The sequence below is a fragment of the Salvelinus fontinalis genome, chromosome 13 (assembly GCF_029448725.1).
Source record: "Salvelinus fontinalis isolate EN_2023a chromosome 13, ASM2944872v1, whole genome shotgun sequence".
In the NCBI taxonomy this organism is placed as follows: domain Eukaryota; kingdom Metazoa; phylum Chordata; class Actinopteri; order Salmoniformes; family Salmonidae; genus Salvelinus; species Salvelinus fontinalis.
The window spans coordinates 6,501,556-6,515,156 of NC_074677.1; the positions used below are offsets into that span (position 1 = coordinate 6,501,556).

The 13,601-nt window shown below is 48.4% G+C and overlaps 1 protein-coding gene across 5 annotated transcripts in view; it reads left to right on the forward strand.

Moving 5' to 3' along the window:
* Positions 1–13,601, forward strand: part of LOC129867991 (peripheral-type benzodiazepine receptor-associated protein 1) — a 193,517-nt gene that overhangs the window by 156,227 nt on the left and 23,689 nt on the right. For all 5 annotated transcript variants that reach the window (XM_055941528.1, XM_055941530.1, XM_055941531.1 and 2 more), the window contains 7 exons: positions 4,510–4,616; positions 4,868–4,977; positions 5,437–6,360; positions 6,623–6,774; positions 7,598–8,398; positions 9,544–9,864; positions 12,112–12,252. In XM_055941528.1, the coding sequence (XP_055797503.1) occupies positions 4,510–4,616; positions 4,868–4,977; positions 5,437–6,360; positions 6,623–6,774; positions 7,598–8,398; positions 9,544–9,864; positions 12,112–12,252 (2,556 nt within the window). The remainder of the gene's footprint in view (positions 1–4,509; positions 4,617–4,867; positions 4,978–5,436; positions 6,361–6,622; positions 6,775–7,597; positions 8,399–9,543; positions 9,865–12,111; positions 12,253–13,601) is intronic.

The window sequence follows — 13,601 nt, forward strand, 5'->3', positions numbered from 1 at the left end:
CTCTCTGTAGTGGGTATCTATCCTCCCTCTCATCCAGTCTCTCTGTAGTGGGTGTCTATCCTCCCTCTCATCCAGTCTCTCTGTAGTGGGTGTCTATCCTCCCTCTCATCCAGTCTCTCTGTAGTGGTTGTCTATCCTCCCTCTCATCCAGTCTCTCTGTAGTGGGTATCTATCCTCCCTCTCATCCAGTCTCTCTGTAGTGGGTATAAATCCTCCCTCTCATCCAGTCTCTCTGTAGTGGGTATAAATCCTCCCTCTCATCCAGTCTCTCTGTAGCGGGTATCTATCCTCCCTCTCATCCAGTCTCTCTGTAGCGGGTGTCTATCCTCCCGCTCATCCAGTCTCTCTGTAGTGGGTGTCTATCCTCCCTCTCATCCAGTCTCTCTGTAGTGGGTGTCTATCCTCCCTCTCATCCAGTCTCTCTGTAGTGGGTATCTATCCTCCCTCTCATCCAGTCTCTCTGTAGTGGGTATTTTCCTCCCTCTCATCCAGTCTCTCTGTAGTGGGTGTCTATCCTCCCTCTCATCCAGTCTCTCTGTAGTGGGTGTCTATCCTCCCTCTCATCCAGTCTCTCTGTAGTGGGTGTCTATCCTCCCTCTCATCCAGTCTCTCTGTAGTGGGTGTCTATCCTCCCTCTCATCCAGTCTCTCTGTAGTGGGTGTCTGTCCTCCCTCTCATCCAGTCTCTCTGTAGTGGGTGTCTATCCTCCCTCTCATCCAGTCTCTCTGTAGTGGGTGTCTATCCTCCCTCTCATCCAGTCTCTCTGTAGTGGGTGTCTATCCTCCCTCTCATCCAGTCTCTCTGTAGTGGGTATAAATCCTCCCTCTCATCCAGTCTCTCTGTAGTGGGTATAAATCCTCCCTCTCATCCAGTCTCTCTGTAGTGGGTGTCTATCCTCCCTCTCATCCAGTCTCTCTGTAGTGGGTGTCTATCCTCCCTCTCATCCAGTCTCTCTGTAGTGGGTGTCTATCCTCCCTCTCATCCAGTCTCTCTGTAGTGGGTATCTATCCTCCCTCTCATCCAGTCTCTCTGTAGTGGGTGTCTATCCTCCCTCTCATCCAGTCTCTCTGTAGTGGGTGTCTATCCTCCCTCTCATCCAGTCTCTCTGTAGTGGGTGTCTATCCTCCCTCTCATCCAGTCTCTCTGTAGTGGGTATCTATCCTCCCTCTCATCCAGTCTCTCTGTAGTGGGTGTCTATCCTCCCTCTCATCCAGTCTCTCTGTAGTGGGTATAAATCCTCCCTCTCATCCAGTCTCTCTGTAGTGGGTGTCTATCCTCCCTCTCATCCAGTCTCTCTGTAGTGGGTGTCTATCCTCCCTCTCATCCAGTCTCTCTGTAGTGGGTATAAATCCTCCCTCTCATCCAGTCTCTCTGTAGTGGGTATAAATCCTCCCTCTCATCCAGTCTCTCTGTAGTGGGTGTCTATCCTCCCTCTCATCCAGTCTCTCTGTAGTGGGTATCTATCCTCCCTCTCATCCAGTCTCTCTGTAGTGGGTGTCTATCCTCCCTCTCATCCAGTCTCTCTGTAGTGGGTGTCTATCCTCCCTCTCATCCAGTCTCTCTGTAGTGGGTGTCTATCCTCCCTCTCATCCAGTCTCTCTGTAGTGGGTGTCTATCCTCCCTCTCATCCAGTCTCTCTGTAGTGGGTGTCTATCCTCCCTCTCATCCAGTCTCTCTGTAGTGGGTGTCTATCCTCCCTCTCATCCAGTCTCTCTGTAGTGGGTATAAATCCTCCCTCTCATCCAGTCTCTCTGTAGTGGGTGTCTATCCTCCCTCTCATTCAGTCTCTCTGTAGTGGGTGTCTATCCTCCCTCTCATCCAGTCTCTCTGTAGTGGGTATAAATCCTCCCTCTCATCCAGTCTCTCTGTAGTGGGTATAAATCCTCCCTCTCATCCAGTCTCTCTGTAGTGGGTGTCTATCCTCCCTCTCATCCAGTCTCTCTGTAGTGGGTGTCTATCCTCCCTCTCATCCAGTCTCTCTGTAGTGGGTGTCTATCCTCCCTCTCATCCAGTCTCTCTGTAGTGGGTGTCTATCCTCCCTCTCATCCAATCTCTCTGTAGTGGGTATCTTACCTCCCTCTCATCCAGTCTCTCTGTAGTGGGTGTCTATCCTCCCTCTCATCCAGTCTCTCTGTAGTGGGTATCTATCCTCCCTCTCATCCAGTCTCTCTGTAGTGGGTGTCTATCCTCCCTCTCATCCAGTCTCTCTGTAGTGGGTATCTATCCTCCCTCTCATCCAGTCTCTCTGTAGTGGGTGTCTATCCTCCCTCTCATCCAATCTCTCTGTAGTGGGTATCTTACCTCCCTCTCATCCAGTCTCTCTGTAGTGGGTGTCTATCCTCCCTCTCATCCAGTCTCTCTGTAGTGGGTGTCTATCCTCCCTCTCATCCAGTCTCTCTGTAGTGGGTATCTATCCTCCCTCTCATCAGTCTCTCTGTAGTGGGTGTCTATCCTCCCTCTCGTCCATCCAGCCAGACACTACCAACAACAGCTGGCCCTCTAAAGCTCATATTTAGTGAGATAATCCCACTGCTGTGGATTCTGTTTTGGATTATAAAAGGTTGTAGTAGTTGTGTGTGATTATCCTGAAAAGGTTTTTCCCAGGCGGGGAGCTATTATTACGATGTCTGTTTTCTCATTGTTTACATGTAGTGTATAATTCATACCCTGTAACTAGTCATACGACCAGACGACGAACAAACACACTCAACATTTATATATCAGTGTGTTTATATATCAGTGTGTTTATATATCAGTGTGTTTATATATCAGTGTGTTTATATGTCAGTGTGTTTATATATCAGTGTGTTTATATATCAGTGTGTTTTTATATCAGTGTGTCTATTGGAACCCCATCTGTCAAAAAGGTTTAGGGAAGTAGTGCACTATATCGGGAAGTAGTGCACTATATAGGGAAGTAGTGCACTGTATAGGGAAGTAGTGCACTGTATAGGGAAGTAGTGCACTGTATAGGGAAGCAGTGCACTATATAGGGAAGCAGTGCACTGTATAGGGAAGTAGTGCACTATCTAGGGAAGTAGGGCACTGTATAGGGAAGTAGGGCACTATATAGGGAAGTAGTGCACTATATAGGGAAGTAGTGCACTATATAGGGAAGTAGTGCACTGTATAGGGAAGTAGTGCACTGTATAGGGAAGTAGTGCACTGTATAGGGAAGCAGTGCACTATATAGGGAAGTAGTGCACTATATAGGGAAGTAGTGCACTGTATAGGGAAGTAGTGCACTGTATAGGGAAGTAGTGCACTGTATAGGGAAGTAGTGCACTATATAGGGAAGTAGTGCACTGTATAGGGAAGTAGTGCACTGTATAGGGAAGTAGTGCACTGTATAGGGAAGTAGTGCACTGTATAGGGAAGTAGTGCACTGTATAGGGAAGTAGTGCACTGTATAGGGAAGTAGTGCACCGTATAGGGAAGTAGTGCACCATATAGGGAAGTAGTGCACTATATCGGGAAGTAGTGCACTGTATAGGGAAGTAGTGCACTATATAGGGAAGTAGTGCACTATATAGGGAAGTAGTGCACTGTATAGGGAAGCAGTGCACTATATAGGGAAGCAGTGCACTATATAGGGAAGTAGTGCACTATATAGGGAAGCAGTGCACTATATAGGGAAGTAGTGCACTATATCGGGAAGTAGTGCACTATATCGGGAAGTAGTGCACTATATCGGGAAGTAGTGCACTATATAGGGAAGCAGTGCACTGTATAGGGAAGTAGTGCACTATATAGGGAAGCAGTGCACTATATAGGGAAGCAGTGCACTATATAGGGAAGTAGTGCACTATATAGGGAAGTAGTGCACTATATAGGGAAGTAGTACACTGTATAGGGAAGTAGTGCACTGTATAGGGAAGTAGTGCACTGTATAGGGAAGTAGTGCACTATATAGGGAAGTAGTGCACTGTATAGGGAAGTAGTGCACTGTAGCCTGTAGGGAGTAGGGTGTTTGTGTCGGCCTGCAGTATCAGCCAGAGGGAAACATATGCGGTCATCATTAAGCTGACGCTGGGAGCATTTTGAGAGAAGAGAAGGTACTGTTTAAGCAGCTTGTTAGTGGCCAATGTCCCAATCCACTGTGAATTGTGCCCAGCTGCCCACGTTATACATAAATCTCTTTGCAGAATCTCTGATGTAGAGGGAGTAAGTCGATGGCAGAAAAACAATAATATCATGCTTCTGCTATTCAGGAGGCATTGATCCAGCCAGGGGTTGGGAAGGTTTTGACCTGTTGGCAGCTCAAAGTTCCAATACAAAGTATATATCACTTATCAAGCGCTTTTATCCAAAGACACTTTACATTCCAATGAGTGCATACATTTTTTTTATCATGAATATGTCATATTTTCCTGGCTTGGAATGAACACTGCTAGGAATTGACAAAAACTCTGCAGGAATGTAATATTGCTAGCGCCAAGCTCTTACCCACCAACCAGCACAGAGTACAACAAGTTTCCAGTGCCTCATTGTTGACTGTCATGTTGTCAGGTTGACACGGCCAGTGAAGTGGAGGAGTTGGACATCGATGTGTCCCCAGCGCCTTACACAGCTCTCAGGAGAGCCGCCCAGCTACAGGTCTTCATTGCCAGATACAGGTAAGGACTGGCAGACACAGCGTCGGCCAAATCAGCAGGAAGCCTTCACTTTGTTGTTGATTTCTCCTAGTTATTGTTTAGATGCTAGTTTTAGTGGTGTTAGTTAGTAGTAAGAATTAAAGAACCGTTATGTTTCGTCTTTTTTTTTTGTTTTTCACAAAGAATCTCGGTGTACAACAGTAAACAATAAAAGGAGATGTGTTGTGTTTCTAATACATTAGCGCTGATAAGATGGCTTCATTTTTCTCCAGCTATAACCCTTATGATGGTCCTAATGATAACCCGGAGGTTGAGCTGCCACTCACCGCTGGGGAGTACATCTATGTTTATGGCGGTATGGATGACGACGGCTTCTATGAAGGTGAGACGTCTCCAAAACCTTACGTTTTAACAAGGAAAGTTTTTAAAAATGTACACTGAAATGTTAACACTGAAAGTTACAATTTAACACTGACATGTTAACACTGAAAGTTACAATTTAACACTGAAATGTTAACACTGAAAGTTACAATTTGACATGTTAACACTGAAATTTAGATTTTTTTATGTTGAAATGTTAAATCTGAAAGTTACAATTTAACACTGACATGTTAACACTGAAAGTTACAATTTAACACTGAAATGTTAACACTGAAAGTTACAATTTGACATGTTAACACTGAAATGTAGATTTCTTTATGTTGAAATGTTAAATCTGAAAGTTACAATTTAACACTGTCAAAGTTTTTAGTGTCTGAAACAAAACACCAAACGCAAGTCCTCTTGTCTGTCTGTCTGTCTGTCTGTCTGTCTGTCTGTCTGTCTGTCTGTCCCTCTTCAGGAGAGCTGATGGACGGGCGGAGAGGGCTGGTCCCCTCCAACTTTGTGGAGCGCGTCTCAGACGACGACATGATAAGCGCCCACGTTCCAGAGAGCACGGATATATCCCACAACTCCCTGCTGGACAGCAGCCTGCACAGCGCCAGTCACCAGCACCATCTCTGCCTGGGGGGCCCAGGTACCTCTGAGAGGACAGACCCTACGTCAGCAGCCTCCATCCCGGTTTCTCTCTCCGTCCCCTCAGGGGAGCACGTCCCCTCAGGGGAGCACGTCCCCTCGGACCCCTCCCTCCCAGACCTCCTTTCCCCAGCCCCCCTCACCAACGGCCTGGATCTGGACCTAGAGGTGGGGGTGGGCACTGTGCCTTACCCGCGCAAGCTCACCCTCATCAAGCAGCTGGCCAAGAGCATCATCATCAGCTGGGACGGGCCGCTGGTGCCGGCGGGCTGGGGCAACGTGTGGAGCTACAATGTGTTCGTGGACCAGGAGCTGAGGCTCAACGTGCCCTTCGGCTCCCAGACTAAAGCTGTCCTAGAGAGACTAGACGTCACCCTCAAGGCCTACCGGGTGTCTGTGCAGAGCTTGACGGAACGCGGAAGCTCGGACCAGCTCCGTTGCTCATTACTGGTGGGTAGGGACGTGTGTGTGGCGCCTACCCAGCTCAGAGTCGACCGGGTCACCGCCACCTCGGCCAGCCTGGCCTGGCTGCCTAGCAACAGTAACTATGTGCATGTCGTGTCCTTGAACGAGGAGGAGACGGAGCTGGTGAAGGCTGGCAGCTACTCACTGTGCCTCAGTAACCTCACGCCCAGCCTTCAGTACACAGTCAAGGTGGAGGCTCAGCCACACCAAACCCCCTGGGAGATTCCCCAGGAGAGACGGGACCACAAGACCGCCACCACCACCTTCACCACGTTGGCCGCAGGTACGTGTCGCGAGACAGGGGAGAGAGATACTGGAGATCAGAGATACAGTGCTCAAGTCCAAGTAAGGAGGGCTGAGGAACTGCTGCTTTTATGTTTCATCATGTAACCTAGTTTCATTCATGTCAGCGATTGGCCAGATTCCACTCAACTGGTGTCCTCGGTCTTACAAACCGTCCCTGATTAGAGAGGAGGAATGTAGTCAGGGGCTGTTTATGAGCTGAGATTTGTTTGTGGTTTGATGTTTAATCCCTCGTCTCCCAGGCCCCCCAGACGCTCCTCTGGACGTGCAGCTGGAGCAGGGGCCCTCCCCGGGAATCGCCCTCATCAGCTGGCTGCCTGTCACCATCGATGCTGCTGGGACCTCCAACGGGGTCCGCGTCACCGGATACACAATCTACGCTGACAAGAAAAAGGTGCGAACTGTAGTATTGTGTTTCTGCACTGGAAACAGAAGGGTTTTAGATGTAAAGAGGATGAAATGATGCCGGGAGGGAAATGCTTCTGAAAATAGTTTGAATTGAGTGTGTCTGTCAGTCCAGTGGTTTAGGAGAGGTTCTGGGCTCTAAAGGCTCGTTGAGTGTGTCTGTCAGTCCAGTGTTTTAGGAGAGGTTCTGGGCTCTAAAGGCTCGTTGAGTGTGTCTGTCAGTCCAGTGTTTTAGGAGAGGTTCTGGGCTCTGAAGGCCCGTTGAGTGTGTCTATCAGTCCAGTGGTTTAGGAGAGGTTCTGGGCTCTGAAGGCCCGTTGAGTGTGTCTGTCAGTCCAGTGGTTTAGGAGAGGTTCTGGGCTCTAAAGGCCCGTTGAGTGTGTCTATCAGTCCAGTGGTTTAGGAGAGGTTCTGGGCTCTAAAGGCCCGTTGAGTGTGTCTATCAGGCCAGTGTTTCAGGAGAGGTTCTGGGCTCTAAAGGCCCGTTGAGTGTGTCTGTCAGACCAGTGGTTCAGGAGAGGTTCTGGGTTCTGAAGGCCCATTGAGTGTGTCTGTCAGTCCAGTGTTTTAGGAGAGGTTCTGGGCTCTGAAGGCTCGTTGAGTGTGTCTGTCAGGCCAGTGGTTTAGGAGAGGTTCTGTATTGATCTCTTTCTCAAGACAGTGGTGTGTGTTTGTGTTCCATAGTATTTGTGGTGATTCAGCTTCGACTGTAATGATGTCTTGTCCCATGCTGCTGACTTTTCTATTGTTTGTGTCAGAGGTGTGAGAATAGTGTGTGTCCGTGCTTCTGACGCTCTCCTGCCATATCCTAGGTGTTGGAGGTGTCGTCCCCCACGGCGGGCAGTGCCCTGATGGGCCCGTCTCAGATCCAGTCCCTGATGGCAGCCCACGAGCTCACTGTGCGCACAATGTCTGCCCATGGGGAGTCCATCGACTCTGTGCCAGTCAACGTGCCCGCCAAGTTGTCCGACATCATGACCGGCCAGGCTTCGGCCACCTCCTGCTCCTCGTCAACCCCCGTTCGTCAGTCAACCCCTGTCCACCAGTCACCACCCTACCAGTCACCACCCTACCAGTCACCACCCTACCAGTCACCCCCCGTTCACCAGTCACCCCCCGTTCACCAGTCAACCCCCGTTCGTCAGTTAACTCCTGTCCACCAGCCACCCCCTGTCCACCAGTCATCACCCTACCAGTCATCACCCTACCAGTCGCCACCCTACCAGTCGCCCCCCTTCCTGTCTTCGTCACCACCCGTCCAGCCCCAATCCCCATCTTACGGGAACTCAGCTGCCAAAGTCTCCATGCTGCCCTACGCCACTGCCTCGTCGCCACTAGACGTCGCACACACCATGGGCCCAAACGGGGGGCTGCCCTCTGCCAACTCTCCCCCAGTCCACGCCCTCCACACAGAGGCCTGCTCCCCACACCCTGCCTCGTACGCAGAGGTCTGGGCTAACCCCTTAGCAAAATCTCCTGCCCCCCCATGGGCCGCCTTGGCAGTGCATGAGGCTATGTCATCTCCAGTAGCACTAAACTATCAGGCCAAGTTACCATCCGTACCGTCAGCCTATCAGGCCATGCTACCATCAGCTTCTCACATCAACACAACGGTATGTACAACACTGCTTAAACACCTGCTCTAGAACTCTCTAGAACTCTAAAACTCACCTGCTCTACAACTCTCATCTAGAACTCTAAAACACACCTGCTCTAAAACTCTCTAGAACTCTCATCTACAACTCTAAAACTCACCTGCTCTAGAACTCTCTAGAACTCTCATCTAGAACTCTAAAACTTACCTGCTTTAGAACTCTCATCTAAAACTCTAAAACTCACCTGCTCTAGAACTCTAAAACTCACCTGCTCTAAAACTCTCTAGAACTCTCATCTAGAACTCTAAAACTCACCTGCTCTAAAACTCTCTAGAACTCTCACCTAGAACTCTAAAACTCACCTGCTCTAAATCAAATCAAATCAAATGTATTTATATAGCCCTTCGTACATCAGCTGATATCTCAAAGTGCTGTACAGAAACCCAGCCTAAAACCCCAAACAGCAAGCAATGCAGGTGTAGAAGCACGGTGGCTAGGAAAAACTCCCTAGAAAGGCCAAAACCTAGGAAGAAACCTAGAGATGAACCAGGCTATGAGGGGTGGCCAGTCCTCTTCTGGCTGTGCCGGGTGGAGATTATAACAGAACATGGCCAAGATGTTCAAATGTTCATAAATGACCAGCATGGTCAAATAATAATAATCACAGTAGTTATCGAGGGTGCAGCAAGTCAGCACCTCAGGAGTAAATGTCAGTTGGCTTTTTTAGCACGTCCGGTGAACAGGTCAGGGTTCCATAGCCGCAGGCAGAACAGTTGGAACTCTAGAACTAACCTAGAAGTCCCCTGCTCTAGAACTCTCATATGGAACTCTAGAACTAACCTCCTCTAGAATGCTCATCTAGAACTCTAAAACTCACCTGCTCCAGAACTCTTATTTAGAACTCTAGAACTCACCTAGTCTATAACTCTCATCTAGAACTCTAGAACTCACTTGCTCTAGAACATTTATCTAGAACTCACTTGCTTGAGAACACTCATCTAGAACTCACCTGCTCTAGAATGTTCATCTAGAACTCTAGAACTCACCTACTCTAGAACACTCATCTAGAACCTCTAGAACTCACCTGTCGTTATCTAGTCTACATTACTGTAACTATGTTAACTAAGTGTATGTAATACTGTATATCCTTGTCCTCCAACCAGAGCCCACAGAGCATAGCAGACACAGACAGCCCCGGAGTTCCCCGTCCTGTCATGTCCATCACAGACTTTCTCCCTGTGGAGGATGACTCCCGTGCCAACCTTTCAACCCCTGAGCCCTACCCCACCCCACCCAAGGCCCTTGTGCCACCCGCTGGGGACCTGATCAACCCGCTGGACACGCAGCCTCTCCGGCCCCCCAGAGCCCCCTCTCCCCTGGAGTCAGAACCAGACTACTCCATGGAGAGGCCGACCACACGCATGGTGTCCATGGAGGAGTTCCTCAGGCAGGACCAGGACACAGGCTTCAACAGGCAGCCAGAGGTTAGTTAGTTAGTTAGTTAGTTAGTTAGTTAGTTAGTTAGTTAGTTAGTTAGTTACAGTGCATTTGGAAAGTATTCAGACCACTTGACATTTTTTCCTCATAAATCTACACACAATACCCCATAATGACAAAGCAAAAAAAGTTCAATCTTGGTTTCATCAGACCAGAGAATGTTGTTGGTGTGAGAGCCCTTTAGGTGCCTTTTGGAAAACTCCAAGCGGGCTGTCATGTGCCTTTTTTTTGCCTGAGGAGTGGCTTACGTCTGGCCACTCTACCATAAAGGCCTGATTGGTGGAGGGCTGAAGAGATGGTTGTCGTTCTGGAAGTTTCTCCCATCTCCACAGAGGAACTCTGGAGCTCTGTCAGTGACCATCGGGTTCTTGGTAAGGCCCTTCTCCCCCGATTGCTCAGTTTGGCAGGGCGGTTTGGTGGTTCCAAACTTCTTCCATTTAAGAATAATGGAGGCCACTGTGTTCTTGGGGACCTTCAATGCTGCAGACATTTTTTGGTAATCTTCCACAGATCTGTGCCTAGACACAGTCCTGTCTCGGTGCTCTACGGACAATTCCTTTGACCTCATGGTTTGGTTTTTGTTCTGACATGCACTGTCAACTGTGGGGCCTTATATAGACAGGTGTGTGCCTTTCCAAATCATGTCCAATCAATTGAATTTACCGCAGGTGCATTCAAGTTGTAGAAACATTTCAAGGATGATCAATGGAAACAGGATGCACCTGAGCTCAATTTCGAGTGTCATAGCAAAGGATCTCAATAAGGTATTTCTGTTTTTAATTTGAACAAATTTGTTGAAATTCTAAAAAACTGTTTTTGCTTTTTCATTATGAGGTATTGTGTGTCGATTTGTTTTGATTTAATCCATTTTAGAATAAGGCTGTAACATAAATGTGAAAAAAGTCAAAGGGTCTGAATACTTTCCAAATGCACTGTAGTAGTTCATTAATTAGTTAGTCAGTACTGACTGTGCTTATTTGAATTTGTTTCATTAGTACATTGTTGATAAAGTCTCAATGTTTTGCATGTCAGCAATCACGTTTTCAAAATACAGTATATAACTTTCAAAATACAGAAATGCAGCTGGCATTATGGATTTTGCATCATATACATCATATTATGCAAGATGCAAAATGCATAATACCGGTTGTATTTCTGTATTTTGAAAGTTATGTATCTTGAAATCTTGATTGCTGACATGCAAAACATTTTGGGACTATATCAACAATGGACTAATGAAACAAACACCTTTTAAATGTCTTGGTCAGTTTCCTGGGAAGATGCAAGCTACAGCACCTCTGAAGTAGTCTTTATTGTCCCCACTGTCCCCCTCACATTGGCTAGTTGTGTGTTTTAATTCTCTGATGGTTTGGATATCGCAGGCTCAGAAAGAAACTCTTAGAGAGATCAGTGGTCATGCCCTCACACACAGTGTCAACATCACCCAGCCTTACTTCTTGTTTAGATGAACCAGTTACTGCCCTACGTCTAGGAAAGGCGGTGGCATCATTATCTCTTGTTTAGATGAACCAGTTACTGCCCTACGTCTAGGAAAGGCTGTGGGATCATTATCTCTTGTTTAGATGAACCAGTTACTGCCCTAGGAAAGGCTGTGGCATCATTATCTCTTGTTTAGATGAACCAGTTACTGCCCTAGGAAAGGCTGTGGCATCATTATCTCTTGTTTAGATGAACCAGTTACTGCCCTAGGAAAGGCTGTGGCATCATTATCTCTTGTTCAGATGAACCAGTTACTGCCCTCTAGGAAAGGCTGTGGGATCATTATCTCTTGTTTAGATGAACCAGTTACTGCCCTAGGAAAGGATGTGGGATCATTATCTCTTGTTTAGATGAACCAGTTACTGCCCTAGGAAAGGATGTGGCATCATTATCTCTTCTATATCAACAGGCTGCTTCAGACCAGGAAGCATTGAGGATCGAGGCAGGATATCAAGATATACCAGCGCTCATAGTACAATTTAGCCCATATGTACCTAATAAATGAAAGTTTCACTTTTATTGGCACCTACAGTTAATTGCACTAAAATAATATCAACTCTAAAAGTAGATTTGTATATTTTGTATGAGTTAGATATTGGCTAAGACATCATTGGTTAATCCATATGCCTGTCCTGTTGGGTATGAGTTAAGAGTTTTATATGAGTTAGACAAGCAACATCATTGGTTATTCCACGGTCTGTAAGTGTGTTGTGTGGTTCTGTCCTGTGGTTCAGCGTTACACTGCTGGTCTGGTGGAGCCAGAGAGCAGTAGGGGATCTGACCTGTCTGATATCCTGGAGGAAGAGGAGGATGACCTCTACTCTGACCCCCCTGGACCCGCCCTGGCCCGGGGATACACCACCGGAGCTAAAAGGGTAAAGAGTCACCATACACACACCATAACACAGACATCTGATCTGGCTGTGGAGGACAGCCTCTGTTTTGGTTATGTTTGTTTTGTGGGGTTTTATTTCTCTTTCACTCTTGAATTCACTCACCGTTTTGTTTCATTTTCTTTTACTTTTTCTTTGTACGTCATATTCCACCCTCCCTCTTCACTGTTCCTCCTGTCACCCTGTCCTGTCCACCACTCCACTCTCCCTCTTCACTGTTCCCCCTGTCCTGTCCACCACTCCACCCTCACTCTTCACTGTTCGTCCTGTCCACCACTCCACCCTCCCTCTTCACTGTTCCTCCTGTCACCCTGTCCTGTCCACCACTCCACTCTCCCTCTTCACTGTTCGTCCTGTCCACCACTCCACCCTCACTCTTCACTGTTCGTCCTGTCCACCACTCCACTCTCACTCTTCACTGTTCCTCCTGTCACCCTGTCCTGTCCACCACTCCACTCTCCCTCTTCACTGTTCCTCCTGTCACCCTGTCCTGTCCACCACTCCACTCTCCCTCTTCGCTGTTCGTCCTGTCACCCTGTCCACCACTCCACTCTCCCTCTTCACTGTTCCTCCTGTCACCCTGTCCTCTCCACCACTCCACTCTCCCTCTTCACTGTTCCTCCTGTCACCCTGTCCTGTCCACCACTCCACTCTCCCTCTTCACTGTTCCTCCTGTCACCCTGTCCTGTCCACCACTCCACTCTCCCTCTTCACTGTTCCTCCTGTCACCCTGTCCTGTCCACCACTCCACTCTCCCTCTTCACTGTTTCTCCTGTCACCCTGTCCTGTCCACCACTCCACCCTCACTCTTCACTGTCCCTCCTGTCACCCCTCCACCCTCCCTCTTCACTGTTCCTCCTGTCACCCTGTCCTGTCCACCACTCCACTCTCCCTCTTCACTGTTCGTCCTGTCCACCACTCCACTCTCCCTCTTCACTGTTCCTCCTGTCACCCTGTCCTGTCCACCACTCCACCCTCACTCTTCACTGTCCCTCCTGTCACCCCTCCACTCTCCCTCTTCACTGTTCCTCCTGTCACCCTGTCCTGTCCACCACTCCACTCTCCCTCTTCACTGTTCCTCCTGTCACCCTGTCCTGTCCACCACTCCACTCTCACTCTTCACTGTTCGTCCTGTCACCCTGTCCACCACTCCACCCTCACTCTTCACTGTTCCTCCTGTCACCCTGTCCTGTCCACCACTCCACTCTCACTCTTCACTGTTCGTCCTGTCACCCTGTCCACCACTCCACTCTCACTCTTCACTGTTCCTCCTGTCACCCTGTCCTGTCCACCACTCCTCCCTCCCTCTTCACTGTTTCTCCTGTCACCCT